At 37.9% G+C, this 20,086-nt stretch overlaps 1 protein-coding gene across 4 annotated transcripts in view; it reads left to right on the top strand.

Moving 5' to 3' along the window:
- Positions 1–20,086, top strand: part of LOC139684649 (3'-5' RNA helicase YTHDC2-like) — a 32,530-nt gene that overhangs the window by 11,431 nt on the left and 1,013 nt on the right. For 3 of the 4 annotated variants that reach the window (XM_071580787.1, XM_071580790.1, XM_071580791.1), the window contains 20 exons: positions 480–649; positions 992–1,127; positions 1,510–1,636; positions 1,927–1,992; positions 2,901–3,079; positions 3,852–3,948; positions 4,030–4,117; positions 4,210–4,290; positions 5,196–5,278; positions 6,252–6,357; positions 6,492–6,611; positions 6,957–7,229; positions 7,752–7,878; positions 10,685–10,890; positions 11,284–11,479; positions 12,596–12,705; positions 13,988–14,277; positions 15,561–15,735; positions 16,735–16,938; positions 18,669–18,851. In XM_071580787.1, coding sequence (XP_071436888.1) covers positions 480–649; positions 992–1,127; positions 1,510–1,636; positions 1,927–1,992; positions 2,901–3,079; positions 3,852–3,948; positions 4,030–4,117; positions 4,210–4,290; positions 5,196–5,278; positions 6,252–6,357; positions 6,492–6,611; positions 6,957–7,229; positions 7,752–7,878; positions 10,685–10,890; positions 11,284–11,479; positions 12,596–12,705; positions 13,988–14,277; positions 15,561–15,735; positions 16,735–16,938; positions 18,669–18,851 — 3,017 coding nt within the window. The remainder of the gene's footprint in view (positions 1–479; positions 650–991; positions 1,128–1,509; positions 1,637–1,926; positions 1,993–2,900; positions 3,080–3,851; positions 3,949–4,029; positions 4,118–4,209; positions 4,291–5,195; positions 5,279–6,251; positions 6,358–6,491; positions 6,612–6,956; positions 7,230–7,751; positions 7,879–10,684; positions 10,891–11,283; positions 11,480–12,595; positions 12,706–13,987; positions 14,278–15,560; positions 15,736–16,734; positions 16,939–18,668; positions 18,852–20,086) is intronic. The other variant, XM_071580788.1, reaches the window with a different exon arrangement.

Below are 20,086 nucleotides of genomic sequence, written 5' to 3'. Positions count from 1 at the left end.
ATTATTGCGGAGTAGAATTACATATAATTGTGGGATGTGTGTTCTTGAAAACCACAGAACCATAAGATACTCTAACAACTTTTGGGTGCAAATTAAAGTGCAGCCAAATTAAAGTTGCAGCCATTAGAGAAGGCAGGATTTTGTACATTTTGCACAGAGGTGGTTTCTGTTATTAATATTTTTCACTGCATTGTTCAGACATGGATATGTTTAACATGTATAACACAGAGGCATTAATACACTTGAACTAAACATAGGGTTTTTTCAATTGGTTAGGAAGAGATACCATTTGAGAAGTGTTCCTGACAGCTGAAAGTAATGATCCTACTGTGTATTTAAGGAAAAAGGCAACCCTCAAACTTGTAACTGAGAATCCTAACTACATGTTTATCGTGGAGCTCAGCTCTGATCACTGGGTAGAACAGTGGATTATTAAGATGTTGGTAAAACGTTTTGTGAAAATACTTTATGCATTCTAGAGGAGAAGCAGCAAAGCACTCTCACTGAATGGTGTTCTGCTCAAGAAAGTAACAGCAAACCTCAGAGACAAAAATCTGTCATAAGGTCAGCAACTGAAGAGTATAATCTGTTGAGTGATGGTGATGACACAGTATTCAGTCAGCTGGTAAGCTTTTCCTTTTGTTGGGAGGTATGTTTAAATCTGCATTACAAACTGTTTTCTAAAGATACTACTCCTGTAGAATTTTTAAATGATATTTTAAAGATGTATTTTTTTTAGCTATGAGGAACTACTCTAACTGAAGTGTGCTTTTCAGTTACAATACTAGTCCATAACTTTTCTTCATATTAAATCGCTGAACTGCCATTATTTAAAGTACTTGCAGACCATAGAATAAATGCTTTAACTTGTACTGAATGCTGACTTTCTGATTGTTACTTGGAAAACTATCTGTTCAATTTTTTTGTGTGTAATATATGAGAATAAAGACAACTCTTGGAAGACATTCATCTTAAAATACTGTGTTTTCAGACTGAAAAAGATGTGAATTGCCTTGAACCATGGCTAATAAAAGAAATGGATTCTTGTCTTTCTGACATCTGGTTGCATAAAGATATTGATTCCTTTGCTCAGGTGTTCCACCTCATTTTAACTGAAAATGTCAGTGGTAAGTTTCTCATCTTATTATGAAAGAAAAAACAGTATCAAAATTACTTGAATTCCTGTAGCTACTCTGTCTCTAGTTTCAGATGTTATTACCCTTGAATTCTGATGCCTGTTGAAAAAATAGAACTAACAGAATTAATGAATTTTTTTCTTACTTGTTATTGTACTTGTTTTAAAGTATTAAACAGATTTACAGCATGTTTCTAATGCAGTGTTAAATTCACATTAACGGAGTGTTGGAATGAAGTGAGGAAACAAATTCTCTCTGGGCTGGATTTTAGAAGTCTTACAAGTCATACTACATTTAGATGAAAAAATAAGAATGTTCTTATTGTGATTGCTGATTTATTTATTTGTTTATTTGTTTGTGTTGTGTTTCTCAGTTGATTACAGACACAGTGAAACCAGTGCAACTGCACTAATGATTGCTTCAGGGAGAGGCTTTTTGAATCAAGTAGAGCAGCTTATCAGTATGGGAGCAAGTATCCACTGCAGATCATCTAATGGCTGGTAAAAAAAACCAGATAAATTGAAATACAGATTTATTTGTCAATATTCAAATAAATTTCTATGTTTGTTATTATATAGAAATATATAGAGAGAAATTTCTGTAAGATTTAAACTAATTGCTAACTTAACAGGCTCCTGTAAGCAGTAATAGGTTATGACAGTCTGAACATAACTTCTCTTCATTACTTTGCATTTTGTAAATTCTCAATTCTTAATTACACACTACTGGTTATAGGCTGCGTGTCTTTTTTTTGAAGTTAGAAATTAAGTTTTTTATGTAACTCTTTCAGGATGGCTGTGGACTGGGCTAAGCGCTTTGGACAGACAGAGGTTGTTGACCTGTTGGAATCCTACAGGTAAGCTAGAACTACTTTGCAGAAGAAGTTTCATAATGTGGTGAGGGGAAATTTGTGTTTTGTCTTCTTTTAATCAGAACAGTTTTCAGCTTTTTATGCCTTAAAATCTGGCCTAAATTGCAAGATTTATTTGGGATTAGGAATCCTGCAAGAAATTGTATTTTTTTTTAAAATAGAATGTGTCATAGTGGTTATGTTTACACAACTCCTAGGATAAATAATAGTTATAGTGGTGTAGGAATTCCTTTATATTATTAACTTTTATCATTTTGATGTCGGCATTAGTTATATCTAGGCGGGATGTGATTGTAATTTAAATAAATATGCAGAGATGCTGATTCTACCATGTACCATTTTAATTTTAGAGACTTATTTTGAGAACAAATCTGCTGTGTGTTTTTATCTGTGCATTGTTGATACAAATAGCCATATTAAAGAAACTTTATAGGAGTAACATATATACTAAACCATTCAAGAATTGTTTTTTGATTAACTGATAACTTACCATAGTCTTGTTACCATTTTGTGGAGACCTACGTTAGAACTCCTCTTAGCGTAGTTTCTGTTAGTGTGTACCTGCCTTTTGAAAATACGTTTCTTTTAAATATTTGTCCTGTAACAGATCAAGAGTGGTGTGTGTCTACCTTGAGTTCTGACACCTTTGCTTATAGCTGTGTTTCAGTGAAGTGTAAGAACATTAAAGTTAATGCTAAACAATGTAGTTGTATGCTTTTCTGGGTTAGCACTTCAATCAGTGAACAGTAATGGTATTTTGGGCATGCTCTTCTGCTACACTTTAAAATTCAAATTCATAAGGAATAATCTTACTGGTCTTGGTCTAATTTGGACTTGGTGGTTGAATGCAAACCTGAGGCAAACAGCCTTAACTCTGTTTTTTGTCGTTTAAGTGCTTCAGCAGGATTTGGAAATCTGGATGAAAGTTCCCTGGTCCAAACAAGTGGTAGTGACCTTAGTGCAGAGGACAGAGAACTGTTGACAACATATCATCACAGTTTTGATGATGAAAAAGTGGATCTGGACCTGATTATGCACTTACTTTATTACATCTGTCGTAGTTCTGAGGCTGGTAGGTATACACAGATGCTCCCACTAAGTTACTGTGGATTCAGCTTTTCATAAATCATGTCTATTTCTTAAAAATACCAAATAGGTAAAACCTTCCAAGTGCTAGTCTACACAGTACTGATATATTTTGATAAGCAAAAATGCAGCAAAAATAACTGCTAAGGCAAAGTTTTGGATTCTAATAGCAGCAAAGGTGTCTATTGACAACATTGGAGGCAAGTCAGTTCATACTGGGCAAAAACTTGCCTAACTTGTTCATGTAAAATAAGATATTTTATAGTCTTAAGTCCATAGTTAACACCTTCTAATTTCCATATTAATGACTGGGCGGAATCTTGGGTGAAGCTTTCCTTTTGGCTTTGAATTTGGGTAGTGTTCTCCTTACTTCATCCCTCGGGGTGGTCTTGAAGTGTCTTCATCGCTGTTGGACTTCTGCCTTTTCTTTTTTCAGGGGCATGACCTGTCGAACTTCTAAAACCTTGGCCCCGACTCTCCAAAATCTTGGATCTTTACCATTTCATCCTCTTGAAATGTCTAGCTTAGTTCAATGTATGACTTCTAACTCATGGTACTAGTTTCTAGAATTACTAGACAATTTGTCCTAGAACAAAGTGGCCCTAGCACTTTATGCTGTTTAGCGGCCCTGCCGTGCAAACAACACTTTGCAAAGCAATATAAGAAAGTTTCACAAAACTAGGGTTTTTTGGTCTCCTTTCTCTTTCTTATTTAAAGTGAACTTTCTGGTTAACTCTGCAAACCTGCTTCTTTTTTAGGAGCAATTTTAATATTTCTTCCTGGATACGATGAGATAGTAAGCCTGAGGGATCGCATTCTTTATGATGACAGGAGATTTGCTGATAATGCTCATAGGTAAAGCCCTTAGTTTCTATGGTTGAGGTTTTTTCTTCTTCTTTTAAAGATATTTAAAATGTTGTCTTTGTCTTGCATTAGATACCAGGTTTTTATGCTTCATTCAAATATGCAGACTTTGGATCAGAAGAAAGTGCTTAAAAGGCCACCTTTAGGTGTCCGCAAAATAGTAAGTGTCTGAGGACTTAATCAGTTATTATATTGATCTATTTTGTGTTTGTCTTTAACTAGAGTTTGGGTTGTTTCTTGTTTTAATTGCAGATTCTTTCTACAAATATTGCAGAAACCAGCATAACAGTCAATGATGTTGTATTTGTTATTGACTCAGGCAAGGTGAAAGAGGTATGATTGGCTTAAAATTTCTTTGGGTAGTAAACTTCCTACTCCTATTCTAAAATACATAATATATGAATTTTGGAGAACTATATTTTTTATAGTAGTCTGAGAGCTTGTGCATGTCAAACAACTAAGGTCACTGAATAGTTCAGGCATCCATTTGTTTTATGACAAATACTGTTTAAGAACCCTGTAGAAACTATTGTAGCCTGATACTGTGATATATATATATATATATATTTTAAATTTAGTATTTCTGTTTGACTTTTTTAAAACAAGTTCATCAGTTTAGACTGCGATCTTTCTGAGTCTAGAAAATACTGGGAGTTCCCTTTGTCCAACTATTACATTGAGTCCAAATCTAAGCCATAAATTTTTAATCGCTTGTAAGGAAAATTGAGATAGCATAATGAGCTAGTTTTAGACCTAGTATATGGCTTTGAAAATTAAGTTGGATTTCATAGGGGATATATACATATTGAATTTCCAAAGTTCTCATAGTAATACAATAATACAATTTTTCTGTAATTATGCATCAAATATAGGAAAACACAGATGTAATTTCCAAGTGAGACAAAGACAAAAACTTTGATCAGTATAATAAAATATTTTTTCTTTGTTTGTGATAATTTACAGCACCATCCATGTCTTTTATTGACTTAAAATTACCTATTGACTATAAAATTTCTGTTTAGAAAACTCTGTAACAACAAGATACTGCGCAGGCGGTAGCATAAATTGACTGGGAAAGTATTTCACAACACACATTTGTGCTAGAAGCTGCTGGTGGTCATTATAATGATTTTTTATTTTTTAAAAGAACTTCTGTTGATAAATCATTAGTAACTTTCATTTCATGTATCCTATAAAATCTTGATTTTTTTTGTTCCCTACTTTGCTTTTATTTATAGAAGTCTTTTGATGCACTGAGTTGTGTTACAATGCTAAAAATGGTGTGGATTTCAAAAGCCAGTGCTATCCAGAGAAAAGGCAGGTAATAAATGCTTCATACCGATTTTTATTTTGCGTATATCCAGTGTCATGGATGTTAAGAATCAAGTGCAAATGTTATAGTGGCCACACTAGGTAATGTTTCCAGCCTAGTCCAGTATGCTGTTGGGCAATGGCGAATGCTCATGGTACGCATTTCTCAAGTTGTAGAGAAGTGACACTTGGGAATATCCCAGAACTACTTTGTTGCCCCTTGAACTTACTCTCCTTCCTCTTTCTCTCATGAGGAGCAACAGCCACAGTGTCCAGTAAGGTGTTTCGCAACCTATCTGTGGGCAAAAGACTGCCTACTGCTAGTTTTCAGTTGATGCCCCGGCATCCCTTTGTTAGAGGAGACATTGAGCATTAATACCTTACTCACTGTCTCCAAACTATTCGTGATTTAATGGGCCTTGGACATGTTCTTCCCAACACTGTGGGTGAAGGCTGGGAAATCACTTAGGTAGCAACAAATACCTGTATTTGACATTATCCTACAGGTATTTTAGTGTGAATGTGAGCATTTGCTCTCTCTGTCCCTTCACTCACAAGTTGTTTGATCTTCATTCTACCTTTTGCTCCTACAGTAAATTCTAACTGTTCAGGGGATGTGAAGAGGAAGAAATGAAGTTTGCAAATTAGATTCCTTGTGGCAGAGGATGGATGGGATTTGGATTGATCTTAAGTTAGCAAAAAACTCACAGCACTTTATTTAGATAGGCCTTTTTTTTTCTCCAGATTTTGCACTGTGGAATTAAAATTCGAATAATAAATGTTCTCAGTATCAAAAATTAATGTGCTGAAAAACTCCTAACTTCATGTGTGTGGCTTCCTCCTAACAACAAAACTATGTTGCTTTTAGACCTGCTTCAGGGTTTGCATTCTAAGTTTGTGTGAGTTGGGTTTTTTTGTTATTGGGTTTTTTTTTTTGCAAAAGCAATTCTAATTTTAACACCTTCCCATATTTGATTTTTCAGAGCTGGGCGCTGTCAGCCTGGAGTCTGTTTTCGTCTCTTCAGCAGACTCCGATTTCAGAATATGTTGGAATTTCAAACTCCAGAACTTCTAAGAATGCCACTCCAGGTGCACTTTCAGTTAGAAATTATGACTTCTAAAAAATGTATTATCATGAAACCATGTTATTAAATCCAAAATAGAGTGTATTTGTTTTGTGTTCTCCAAACCTTAACAATATTCTTTTGCTTTTTGACTTACAGGAGCTTTGTTTACACACAAAACTTCTGGCTCCAATTAATTGTTCCGTTGTTGACTTTCTTATGAAAGCTCCTGATCCTCCACCAGCTCTAATTGTGAGAAATGCTCTGCAAGTGCTCAAGGTCAGCAGAGGAGTAGATTTAAATGGGAATTGCGTATGATCTATATTTGTAATGTGCTGACATATCTTCCTTTTGTTTGTACTGAAAATGTTCAGTTACTTAAGGATGCTTTGAATTTTTGTTTAGTACGTGTTTTCTTTGTGTGTGCGTGTATATATTTTTCCATGTTAAAGGAAGAGTGTGCTTTGGGATCTGGTCTTGAACTAGTAGTTATTTATTTGACTTGAAATTTTAGTGTTTGGGAGCAAGTCTAGGTAATGTCCAGCATTCATATCCTTTCTGCATTCATTGTAAATTTCTTTTGTTCACTTTTCCCCTCACCCTTATTTTCTTCTTTTTAAACAGACTATAGATGCCATGGATCCATGGGAAGATCTCACTGAACTTGGTTATCATCTCACTGAATTGCCAGTAGAGCCACACCTTGGTAAAATGGTGTTGTGTGCCATAGCTCTGAAGTGCCTGAATCCTGTTCTTACCATTGTTTGTGCTCTTGCCTATCGAGACCCTTTTGTCCTACCAGCATTGGCCTCTCAAAAGCGTGCAGCCATGCTCTGCAGGAAGCGTTTTACTGCGGGAACATTCAGTGACCACATGGTGCTTCTCAGGGCTTTCCAGGTACTTGATTTCAGAAAGAGTACTAGTAACAATAGATCACACAACAAAGTAAATGTTGTACCAATCAAGTTGGATATAGAATGGTAGACTGTGATTAGGCCCTTAGAGTAGAAACATTATTTTGGCTAGTGTTTTTCCTGTATATTGTACTCATAAATTTGTGAGGGAACATTTACTATCTGATCTTTTGGTGATATTTGCAAACCTGGTTAAATTCTGAATGCTTCAGCAAGGTGCCGCTTTATATCCAGCTACATGGCTAACTTAAAATAACGATCTCAACACAACGATCTTTATAATAACTTATAATGGACTTGTAATGACATATTGGCCATTAGGTTAGGGAATGGATAAAGAGAACCTAGTATTTAAACAGAAAAAAAAAGTGGTTTGATACATTTTCTTTCTTTCAGAATAGATTTTTGCCTGCATATTATTTATGTAAATGTAATATTTTTAAAATTGTATTTTTAAATTTTGGATAATAAAATTAATGGGCAAATGTTAAAAAAATGTTCACAGGCATGGCAGAAGGCATGCAGTGATGGCTGGGAGAGAACCTTCTGTGAGAAGAATTTCCTGTCTCAAGCCACAATGGAAGTCATCGTAGGAATGAGAACACAGTTGCTTGGCCTACTTAAAGCCTCAGGTAGTTTCTCGAAAAAAGTTTTAACGTAGTTTTGGAGTCAAGTTTATACAAATTGTAACAAGAATAGTGTTCACTTGTGTGATTTTCCTTCCTTAATTTGAAATAGTATGTATTCATGCTGGGCATGGAAGAGATGTCTGAGTGAGAAAGTGTAGCTGGGGACCAGCTAATCTAACTGACAGTGCCCTGATTGTTTAACATGCCACTGGCTTTCAGTGTGAAATATGTTTCACTGGAGTTTTACATTCTAGTAAATTGTTTCCATAGGAAGTTGTTAAAAAAAAGTTCAGACCCTGGGTTCTGAGGCAGAGTCAGTTCATTTCAGCTTAATCTAGGTGTCCCTGGAGAACTTCCTGGGCCTTTATACCCCCCCAGTCTTTGCATACAATCTTCATCTGCCCTGCATGTGCCTCACACTCTCCTCTTGGTCCGTTTTACGGTCTGGGGTCTTCTAGCAGCTCTCATTGGATTCTCTCTCCATGTCTGACATCAGATGATTAACTAACTGCTCTGTTTCCAGCTTGGGCCAACCTTGGGGCCCTCTATGGTCTCAGCCCTTATGCAGAGGTATATCATCTTTCTGTTTCCTCCCCTGCTTAGCTGTTCATGCTAACAGAGTTTGTTTAAAGTTCACCTACACAAGGTTTTGAGCAGGGCCCACTATCTATGATAGGTAAGCTGTCATAGAATCATAGAATCAGTTGGGTTGGAAAAGACCTTCGAGATGATCAAGTCGAACCCTTGGTCCAACTCCAGTCCATTTACTAGATCATGGCACTCAGTGCCACGTCCAATCTCATTTTAGAAACCTCCAGGGATGGGTGAAGCCACCACCTCTCTGGGCTGGCCATTCCAATGCCCGATTACTCTGGAAAGAATTTTTTTCTGATATCCAACTTAAATTTCCCCTGGCAGAGCTTAAGCGCGTGCCCCCTTGTCCTATTGCTGAGTGCCTGGGAGAAGAGACCAACGCCCACCTGGCTAGAACTTCCCTTCAGGTAGTTCTAGACAGTGATGAGCTCACCTCTGAGCCTCCTCTTCTCCAGGCTAAGCAACCCCAGCTCCCTCAGCCTCTCCCCATAGGACTTTTGCTCCAGTCCCTTCACCAGCCTTGTTGCTCTTCTCTGGACCCGCTTCAGCATCTCAGTATCTTTCCTGAACTGAGGGGCCCAGAACTGAACACAGTACTCAAGGTGTGGCCTCACCAATGCAGAGTACAGGGGAAGGATCACTTCCCTGGTCCTGCTGCCCACGCTATTTTTGATACAGGACAGGATCCCATTGGCCTTCTTGGCCACCTGGGGACACTGTTGGCTCATTTTGAGCTTCCTGTCAATTAGTACCCCCAAGTCTCTTTCTGCCTGGCTGCTCTCCAGCCACTCTGTGCCCAGCCTGTAGTGCTGCATGGGGTTGTTGCGGCCAAAGTGCAGGACCTGGCACTTGGCCTTACTGAACTTCATCCCATTGGAATCAGCCCATCTCTCAAGTCTCTCCAGATCCCTCTGCAGAGCCCTTCTGCCTTCCAGCAGGTCAACACTCCCTCCCAACTTGGTGTCATCAGCAAATTTGCTGATGATGGACTCAATCCCCTCATCTAAATCATCAATAAAGATGTTAAACAGGACTGGACCCAATACAGACCCCTGGGGAACACCACTGGTGACTGGCCGCCAGCTGGATGCAGCTCCGTTCACCAGCACTCTCTGGGCTGGGCCTGACCCTTCAGCCAGCTCCTAATCCAGGAGAGGGTACACTTGTCCAAGCCATGGGCTACCACCTTTTCCAGGCGTATATTATGGGAGACAGTGTCAAAGGCCTTGCTGAAGTCCAGATAGACCACATCCACAGCCTTCCCCTCATCCACCAGGTGGGTCACCTGATCGTAAAAGGAGATCAGACAGGACCTGCCCCTCCTAACCCATGCTGGCTGGGTCTAATCCCTTGTCCATCCTGAAGGTGCTATGTGATTGCACTCAGGATGATCTGCTCCATAACCCTGCCAAGCACCAACGTCAGGCTGACAGGCCTGTAGTTGCCAGGGTCAGCCTTGCAGCCCTTTTTGTGGATTGGGGTGACATTCGCCAACCTCCAATCATCTGGGCCTTCCCCAGAGAGCCAGGACTGTTGGAAGATGATGGAGAGCAGCTTGGCAAGCTCTTCTGCCAGCTCCCTCATCACCCTGGGATGGATCCCATCTGGTCCTATAGACTTGTTAGGATCCAGCTGGCTCAGTAAGTCACTATTTATTTCCTCCTGGAATACAGGAGGGCTATTCAGCTCCCTCTCTGTCTTCCAGCTCCAAAGGTCAGTTGTCTTGAGGGCCACCTGTCTTACTGGTAGAAACTGAGGCAAAGTAGGTGTTAAGTACCTCAGCCTTCTCCTCATCTTTGTTAACTGTATTTCCCTCCAAGTCCAGCAGAGAATGGAGGTTTTCCTTGTCCCTCCTTTTGTTATTAATGTATTTATAGAACGACTTTTTTTTAGCCTTTTTGTTATCAGCAAGTTACAGTTAAATTTAAACCTGCACAATTTATTTCTAATATTTTATGAGTATCATTTTAATCCCCAAAGAAAATGTCTTAGTGTTGTAAAATGTGATTCTATTCTATGCTAGTATAAAAACCCTTACCAGGAAAGATTGCAGTGTAATGGTTTCTTGGTGCTGTTAAGGGTGGCAGTCATTAAAAATGGAACTACTTTTCAGTTGATTTCACTTTTTTTTCCCCCCGGATTTCTTTTGAGAATCAAAAAAGTAGATCTTAAGTACAAGCAAATATAACACAGTTCTGACCTCTTCTTTCTTCAGGTTTTGTTAGAGTCAGAGGAGGAGCTGATATTAGAGATGTTAATACCAACTCCGAAAACTGGGCAGTAGTTAAAGCTGCCTTAGTGGCTGGAATGTATCCCAATCTTGTGCATGTAGACAGAGAAAGCCTGGTTTTGACTGGACCAAAGGAAAAGAAAGTGCAATTTCATCCTACCTCTGTGCTTAGTCAAACTCAGTATAAAAAGGTAAAATCACTTAACTTTTTAAAAAATATTTTTTTCTGGCAGGTAAAGTAGAGTTGGTTTATTTTTTCCAATATTTCTGTTAGTCCTTCTAGATGGAACACAACAAAATGTTGAAAAGAAAAAGCTAGTTATAAAAGTGTTTTGAAGATAAAACAATCCCTGCTCATAATAGCAGAAAGAAGTTGTACTCTGAAAGTGATTTTTTTTAGATAGTTTTTTATAGCAAAATATTTGTTTGAAAGTGATAATTTGGTCGTCTGAATTTCCTTCTGTTTTTTTTGTGTGCCTATAAATATGTGCTTATGTATACATATATAAAATAACTATTACATTAATTTTTTTTTAATTAAACACAGAGGATATAATAGCCTAGCCTTATTTGCTCTTGCACAGATTCCCCCGGCAAATGGCCAAGCTGCAGCTGTTCAGGCACTTCCTACAGACTGGGTTATATATGATGAAATGACAAGAGCTCACAGGATAGCAAACATCAGGTGCTGTACTGCTGTAACATCTGTCACTGTGGCACTCTTCTGTGGACCAGCTAGATTGCCAAGTAATGCTTTGGAGGAATCTTCATCCTTTCGAGGTATTCTGGAGTCTGGTTTTGGAGTGTTTTCATTGGTATATGCTAGCACGTGGTGTGGAAGGCTTGTTTTTCATGTATATTGTCTACATACATTGGCTAATTCAGAAAATAACAGAGCTATAGTTCCTTTATCTGTTCAGGAATAGTTTATAGGCTCTGTAATAAATGTCTCTGTTTTGTGAATCCCTGTACATTTGTTTCTATAAATTACACTTAGACAGTTCTGGAGTCTCAGTGCAGCATCATTTGTACAGAAATAAAAAATGCGAGCAAGATGTCTAATGACAGTAGTAATGCTGAGGATTGTAGTATGTATGGTTTTTTTCTACAGCCTAGTTTATTTGGTACTTTGTACCAGATCATTCAAACTGAATATAATCTAGCTATAATCAATATGTCAAATAGTCATATTGCATTTTAAAGTTTATTTTCTGCTGGTAACTTTTAAAGATAGTTAGCCATACTATTAACTAGAAGCAATACAGAATTTATAGAAATTTCTTTTTTTCATATTTAAGTAGAGTGAAGTAGAAATAGAAGCAAAAATAATCTTTCCTGCTCTCGGTTCTGTAGGAATACTAGTTTGAATCGAAGTAGTGTTCAAGTTATTTTTAAAGCTTTCCTGTCTTGATCTTAAACTGTAACCCTTAAAGTAGTGTTAATGCTGATTGCATTGCACTTTGGAAAAAGAATGCAAATCCTAAATAGCCATGTGTGTATATAATTTTTTCCTTAATGGGTTTTTAAAAATGCTGTTTTATTAATAAATAAAGAATAGAGCAGTATGTGGTTTTATAAACAACTTCAGGCCAAAAGTTTGGTAACAGCTTGTTAATATTGATGAAGGTACGTGGGTGAGTCAGATCGCATCAGTGTAGGTGTTTACATAGTAAGACCCTCAGCAGGTCTGGCTGTTTCTGTTCTGCTAACTGAAGCAGAGACTTTTACTGAGGTTCATTTGACAAAATTAAAAAGTATGTTTACAAATGTTTACATTTTAAAATTAAATTCAGGAATAAAATTAGTGTTTTGCTGGTAACACAGTACTGTTCATGTTTTGGTATGTAAGTGTTAATAATACAGGAATGTTAATGTATGTTTTATTTTTTGCTTCAGGGGGTGGGCTATCTAATGATAGCAGTGACAGTGAGATTGAGGACAGAACAACTGCTAATTTTTCACTACTGAAGCTAGATGAATGGCTTCATCTCAAACTGGACCCTGAAGTAAGTAATGTATCATTTCCGTGCTTGTTTCATGTAGAAGTGTATTTGTGTCAAATCATCCTAAAAAGATTGTGAAACTTTTCAGTAAACAAAAGTTTTCTTCAAGAATAACTGCTGTCCATACGAGTCTCTCAAATTTACATGAGAATGTACCATGGGTTAACTTTTATTTCAGGGGTTGGTTTAAAAATACAAGAAATGGACAGTTCCCTTTTGCCCAGACTAGTTTATTGTGTGAATTCATGTATTCAACATCCAAGTTGTAAACTTTACTGTCTTACAGCCCATAACTCAATTCTTGCACCTATGAGCCAAAAAGAAGAAAAAGTTACCAAGCCAATAGTGAGAGTGCTCATCCTTCTTCCTCTGTCATGGTGTGGGTGTCCCCTGTATCCCACCAGGAAGCAGGAAAGCCTCAGCAGTTCAGCTGCTGTTGGATCTCCTTCAAAAGTGCTTTGCGTTAACTGAGGTTTTATACTTTCCAGGTTGGCAGTTTCGTCCATTTCCACAAGTTAGCAGATTCTAAAGAAACTGCCAGGCAAAAGATAAATGGCTGCAGGGAACAGCAAGCTGCAGGTGGTAGTGAGTGCATAATGGCCCTTCTGCTTGTTTTGAGCCCCTCTATTGCCTGTGTGGTGCTCCCAGCACCCATCAGGCCTTAGCATGAACTGAGTTAGCCAAAATCTGAGCAGGAGTTGAAAGAATAGTCCCAATGGCAAAATCTGAGCAGGAGTTGAAAGAACAGTCCCAATGGCATGTTGTATATTTCCTTCTCTGAGAGGATGACTAAAGTTGGGTCAAAATGGAGCACCTGAAACTGAAATTGCTGAAGGAAAATTGTTGTGAAATTTTAGAAAAAGAAGAAAACTCCAGCCTTTGAAGACAGGTCATTGAGAAATTGTGGCTGTAGTAGGAGGTAGAGCAACTCTGAGCTCTTTTTCATAAGGTGTAACTGAAGAGTATGGCAATACAGACAGAACTGACAGGAAGAGCATGAGACATGCAAAGATTGGAGGTTTTTTTTTTAAAAGGTAAATTTTTTAAGTGAAAGATAAAAAACTATGTGCAGAGCAACATAGTGTTCTAAAAATTATGTAGCACCAGCTGAAAGAGAAGCTAACAGCATAGTTTAAATGTGGTGGTTTCCCCCCTGCCTGGAACCTTAGTGTTGCTTCTCAGTCTGCAGAATGCCCGCTGCTGCTTAACAGGAAAGACTTAGGTAACCCGTTGCCTATCTGATCTAATTTTTATTAGCCTTTGACAGAATTGAAATTCCTTACAGGCTGCTGGTTTGCTGTGGCAACTTAGACAGAAGTGGCATAGCTTGTTTCTGCGTCGTATGAGAGCTCCTTCTAAACCATGTTCTCAAGTGGATGAAGCAATTTTAAGAACAATTGTAGCCGTTTTAACTGCTGAAGAACAGTCTGCAGGTTTTCAACAGCCTTCAGGAGTTGGTCAGAGACCAAGGTTTTTGGCTTCTGAAGAACTTTCTTCAGCACCTACATGGAGGTCAACCAACAGGAGAAAAACTTCAGCAGAAACTGAATTCTCTGGTTCTTCTAATGCTGAGAAGTAAGCTGCTGAGATCTTCTAGAGACTGTAGGTTTTAATTTATTTACCTGTAAAGGCATCACTTGAATTTCTGCTATCATTAAAAAGGAAGAAACAATATAAGTACAACTGAAAGCTTTGATACTATGTTGTAGTTGTGATTTCATTGAGAAGTATTTCATATGTGTGCCTGCTGTTTGAGAGATCAGACAGGAATATTGTCCATGAGTTGTGCTCTTTGGGAAGTAGCGGAAGAGGCCTAACTGTAACATTCAAAATTCAATGCATGATCAGTATGTTTTTTTAGTTAGTGTTTAATATGTTTTGGAATTACTGTAATACATATGTGTAGCATTCCAGTCCCAGAGCTGCAGGCTCAGACTCAGCTAAGTGTTTTACTGTTACACACACACACACACACCCCTATACACACACACACATATGTATGTGTACACATATACATACAGGATTCTTTAATACCTTGAGAGAACATCAAGAGAATAAGCCATGGATTTGTTCCCAAGGGATTTCTTTATTAATTTAGGGGAGAAAATAAGTGAACTTGGCAAAGGTTCAAAAAGGGCCCTACACAAGCTAGACAAAATAGCACAATACCAACTCAGCACATATTAATCCACAACACCCAAGTTAGTATCAGTCAATTGTTGAGTCAAATCCAACCCCTCCAGCTCCAAGCCACCCAAAGCATCAAGAAAGGAGTAAAGAAAAAGAAGCTAAGAGGGCAAGAAGAGAGAGAATGAGAAAGAGAGGGGGATAGCTACCCTTGAGACTTTGTGGAAGACCAGCTTCTCACATGTCCAGATGGTAGGGCCATGCCACATGGCACCCCAAAACCTCTGGTTTTATCTACTCTGGTCTTTATGGCCAAACACCACAGGCACCAGGCCAGGGTGAGGGGCTGTGTTCTCACTGTCGCTGCCAATCCACGCTGAGTCAGGGGCCCCAGGAGCTGTAGGGTGTTACAGTTTTCCTGAGCTGTTTGTGACTGGCAGCTGCTCTGGGGCTTCCTGGTGTGAGCTGCAGCGTCCTGCTGTGAGGGATATGATGCCACCCCACCTACGTGAGGTTCAATCCATCCCTTCCCCTGCGCGCACACACACACACACACACACACACACACACACACACACACACACACACACACACACCCACACACACCCCTCCCCCAAAGTGGTTCTGATCCAATAACTGGTCTGGTATGGTCATGCAATAGGCTGATAAAAATTATTCTGTGACTACTTCTGAAACTCATGGTATGCCCTGTGTCTGCCTTCACTTTTTAGACTTTTAATGAAATCTACACCTCCTGCACTTCACCGGCCAAAGTACAAACAAAAAATTACTTTGCACTCCAAACAAACTTCAGATGACAGGTCAGATCGATCATCAGTGAAGTCTGCAGACAGCAGTAGCTATTCTAGCCCCTGTGCTAGTCCTTGTTCTCCAATATCTGAAAAGGTAAAGTTCTCATAAACGTATTACCCTGATCTTCAAAATTAATAGAACTTCTTGCCGATGTCTTTCAGCAACTATCAGGTATTCTATTGATAAATTATGGACTTGATTTTGATTTTCATTAACAACTGCATAATATTTATTTCTAGCATTTAAAATCAAGAATAAATATCCTTGTTACACTGGCTTAATGGAGGAAAAATATTATTCTTTGCAGACTTCTGAGGTAAAGCTAACCAAAGCTGAAAAAAAATCAGATATTTTTGTTTTTGAAACTTGGTGTACTAAACCGCACATCTGAACTCTGGATTGTGCCTTTCTCTTGTTTCTATAACAGCATACATTGCTACTGATTCTGCAAGTTTTCTGTTATGTGCCTTATTATGACTGGTTGGGGGTTGGGGTTTTTTTATGATTATTTTTCACAAAGCACACATTTATTGAGGTTAGTGTCATAGTTCTCTCTATATACTTGAATAGTGCATGGCATTAATATTAAACAGATCACTGAGGGGAAAGCCCATTGTTCTTTTCGACATAGACTCACTGGAGGATTTAGTAATGCCTCTTGAGTCTTTCAGTTTTTAAATTCAGATAGTTCAAGACAGAAAAATTAGTGTTTCCTGAAGATGGAAATGTGAGTAGTGTGCTGCAGGCTGCAGTCCAGGATGATTAATTTTGTGTCAAACTGAAGGTGTGTCAGACTTCAGAGAATTGTTATTAAACACTAAACTATTTGTCTGTTCTACTATACTTGTTTTCCTGCCCCTGAGGAATTAATTATTATTTTGAAAAGTGCTTAAAAATTGTAAAATAAATGTGGAAGATATTTAAAATAACTGGGACAGGAACAGCTGATAGATTCTATGTTTCTTGTACAATCTGAAACAGGAGAGGAGGAGCTCAGTGAAGGGACTTTTTTCTTTATGTGTGTAAAACTTTAGAACTGAAGCCTGGTTTATTTCATTGTATTTATTAATTTAATTTCATTTTATTTTCCAGTGTTCCAAGTCTCCTTCGCCAAGACAAAATATGCCAGTTCGGTATTTTATAATGGAAAGTAACAACTTGCAGAACATTGATATTTCTCAACAGAAGGGTATATGGTCCACTAGGCCAAGTAATGAACGAAAGCTGAATGGGGCCTTTTGGGAGAGCAGCGTGGTTTACTTAATATTTTCTGTTCAAGGGTCTGGACACTTTCAGGTGACTTCTTAGCTAATACTAAATATTGGCTGTGGTTAATGGTTTAGGAGAGTGCAGTAGATGACTATGTAGAGGGCTTTGTTTATGACTGCTGACTTTCTGATAAGTAGAGTAGCATGCCAGTGTCTCTGGTTGTTGAGGAAAGATAACTTCATTCTTTGAATCAAACTATTCTAATTAACTCAGTTTGTCCCTCAAAGCCTGAGACTAAATTATGTCTAAACATAATGAGTCAGAATAATGTTTATATCCCACATAAAAGCCTTCAAACAACTGCAATGAATTAAATAAGAAAATCCACACAAAGCAAGTGATTGCTGCTCTATTCTCTGCATTCCAAAATATATGTTTTAACTGAACAAGGAATTACAATCAAGTCACAGCTTTCTGAAGTTAGGAAACTCATAGATGGCTACTGTTTTTCCTGAACTGTAGTTTCTATAAGTTATGAAGCTGGAAAGCATGGCCATGACTGTTACAGAACTGTGTCTTGACTTCATGTTTGAGGTATTTGTCAAAAATTCATTGAGAGATTTGTGGCCAATTTAAAGTTAGGCTTGACCTGGTAGTGCAAAGTTGCAGGTTAGCTGTGTTGTAGAGCCAGCTAAACTCAGTTGTTCCAGGTAAAGAAATAGTTTGCATCTTTGTATGTAAACTATTTCTAACAGTCAGTGGAACTTAATCTAATGAACCAACCCAAATACAGCTATCTTGACAGTACCACTGAAGGATTGCAGTGAGATATGCATACAGTGATTTCACAAATGCAGATGTAGAATTGGAAAGTAATTTTCAGCGTGCCAGTTGATATGGAAATTGGGCTGTTGTATTAGACAAGGAAGATGGGAGAGGAAGACACAATGAAGTCAGGATGTGGGTGGTGATATTGCCTTGCCCTTACAGTTTTGACAATGTACTCAACTTTCATGGAAATGCAAGATTAACTTTTCTAATATTCTCTTCTTACAGGTGTCTCTTTACTTTCTACCTTTATTTTTCATCTGTTGCTTTCATTAATTTTCATTTAAATCTGGCTTAAGTTGTCTAGGACTGCATGTCTTACAAAAGCATTGTGTGCTGGTAACTTATGTAGTGCACTGCATCGCTTGGACTCTGAAGTCATGGCTGGCATAAATTTGCCAAATGGTTGATACGTTGTGTGTGGCCTGGGTTTATTTTTGGTTTGTTTGAGGGTGTGTGTGTATTTAAGAGGTGTCCTTCGATAAATTAGATGCAGCCTTATATTTGTGGTTTTTCTCTCTGAATACTTACCTTGTTGGAACTTCTTTCTGCTTCATTGAAGAAGGAACTAGAAGTGACTATGACTTTTTTCTTTGAAGAACAGCTGCACTCTCTTAATTCTATATGGAAGTTTAACAGAGAGGGAACAAGAAAAGGAAGGAATGGATTTTTGCAAGAAATATCTACAAGTAAAGGAATAGCGAATGGACTGTTCTGTAGTAGAACATAATTCTTGATTCACTTTAAATGTTTTTACAAAACCCTTTCAACCTCTGTTACAAAGTTTAAAAAATCTCTAAGAGTAATTGTGAGAGATGAATTGAGAGACATTCTTTCTAGTCAAACTCTGGAAAGTATATTTTAAATGGAAAAAACAAATGATACTTCTAACTTTCTTGATGTAAACATTTTAGAAATCCACTCAATTCCAGCATAAATAAATATACTGTGATTATGCCTATTCTTTCATATTCGAATTTTTGTTCCAGGGTTTTGCTAGAATGGATTCTGCAATAGGGTGTGAAAAAAGTCAAGACTGGGGATCTGCTGGTTTTGGATGTATATTTAAGGTGGACTGGATCCGAAAAGAAAGCATTCCTTTTCAGTTTGCACACCATTTGCTCAACCCTTGGAATGACAGTAAGAAAGTACAAACCAGCAGAGATGGCCAGGTAATGTTACTCTCTTCTAAAGTCTTCTTTACCTGGTAGATTTGTGTATTGTTTGTTACCTTGTTCAGCCTTGACATTCATCTCAGCTGTCCTCATGTATCTGTTAATATGAATCACAGTTCCATCAGTGCACATTGTGCCTTTTGCTAGTGGAGACTTAGTAACTGTTGAATTAGTGGACACATTTCATAAAATCAAAGCAATTTATTGCTTAACTTGTGTTTAAAAAAAACCAAACTTAACAAAAAGGTTATTTAAAGTTAGTTATTTCCATAAATCAACATTAGAGGGGTTTTTAGTTTCTGGAGGTTTGTTCCTTCATTGGTTCAGACGCATTCCCTGAGATAGTCTGTCACACCCAAATAACTGTTCATAATTAGAACTTTGAGCTTTTGTAAAGCCTGAAGAGAATCTTGATGTTTGAGACAGAATAAAGCTTTGGATTGTTCTCTAGTTTGTTAAATGTAAATTCAACTAGAAAAAGTCAAAAGAGAATTGGCACAAGAGTTCTCTGGCAGTTTCTGTGTTCTCCTCTGTCCCCTCCTAAAACATCTCCTTGATACAACATTCTAGAGTTAAACTTGTTGTATTGTCTTGTCACTGCTTCCCTGAAACGTCTCCAGTTGTAAGAATGAGGAAAGAAGCATACTGCAAGAACAAGGAAAGAAATGTAGCATGTGCCATAGTGTGCTAAAACCACTACACATAGTTGACAGTGCTTCTCTTGTAAGTGGCTCTTAAGACCTAAAGAATCTTGAAATCTTAACTGGTTTATATTAGTGTATATGATTGTACTAATAACCACTGTATTACCTGTGACCTGCCTTTCCACATTTTCACCACACTTGATGGAATTAAACTTAAAAGATGTGAAGAATAATTATCTTTCATTAATAAGAAAGTGACCTATGGAAGGTACAAGTTACATGGTGCATCTCTTCTTGTATATGATGGTGGTGTGTTCACTGGGAATTCTCTTTGTGAGACCTGACACCTTGCAGTGAAGATAAAAAAAAAACCAAACCAAAAAACCCCCAGCCTGTAGGCCAGAATTGCTTATGGAAGCCTTTAATCTCCTCCAGAGCCCTTCACGTGCGGTGGGTTCTAATGTATGACTCAATAGCAAAAGGAATAACCTTTTTCAGAAAGTTTGAAAGTATTCACCAGCAACCTGTTCTAAGAATTTTGTAATTAGTAGTTCTCTATGTCAGTACTAACAGTGCTAATAACTTCTG

The sequence above is a fragment of the Pithys albifrons genome, chromosome Z, assembly GCF_047495875.1.
Source record: "Pithys albifrons albifrons isolate INPA30051 chromosome Z, PitAlb_v1, whole genome shotgun sequence".
Lineage (NCBI taxonomy): Eukaryota > Metazoa > Chordata > Aves > Passeriformes > Thamnophilidae > Pithys > Pithys albifrons.
Note: the sequence above shows the minus strand (reverse complement) of the source record. Positions and strands in the feature narration are given on the sequence as shown.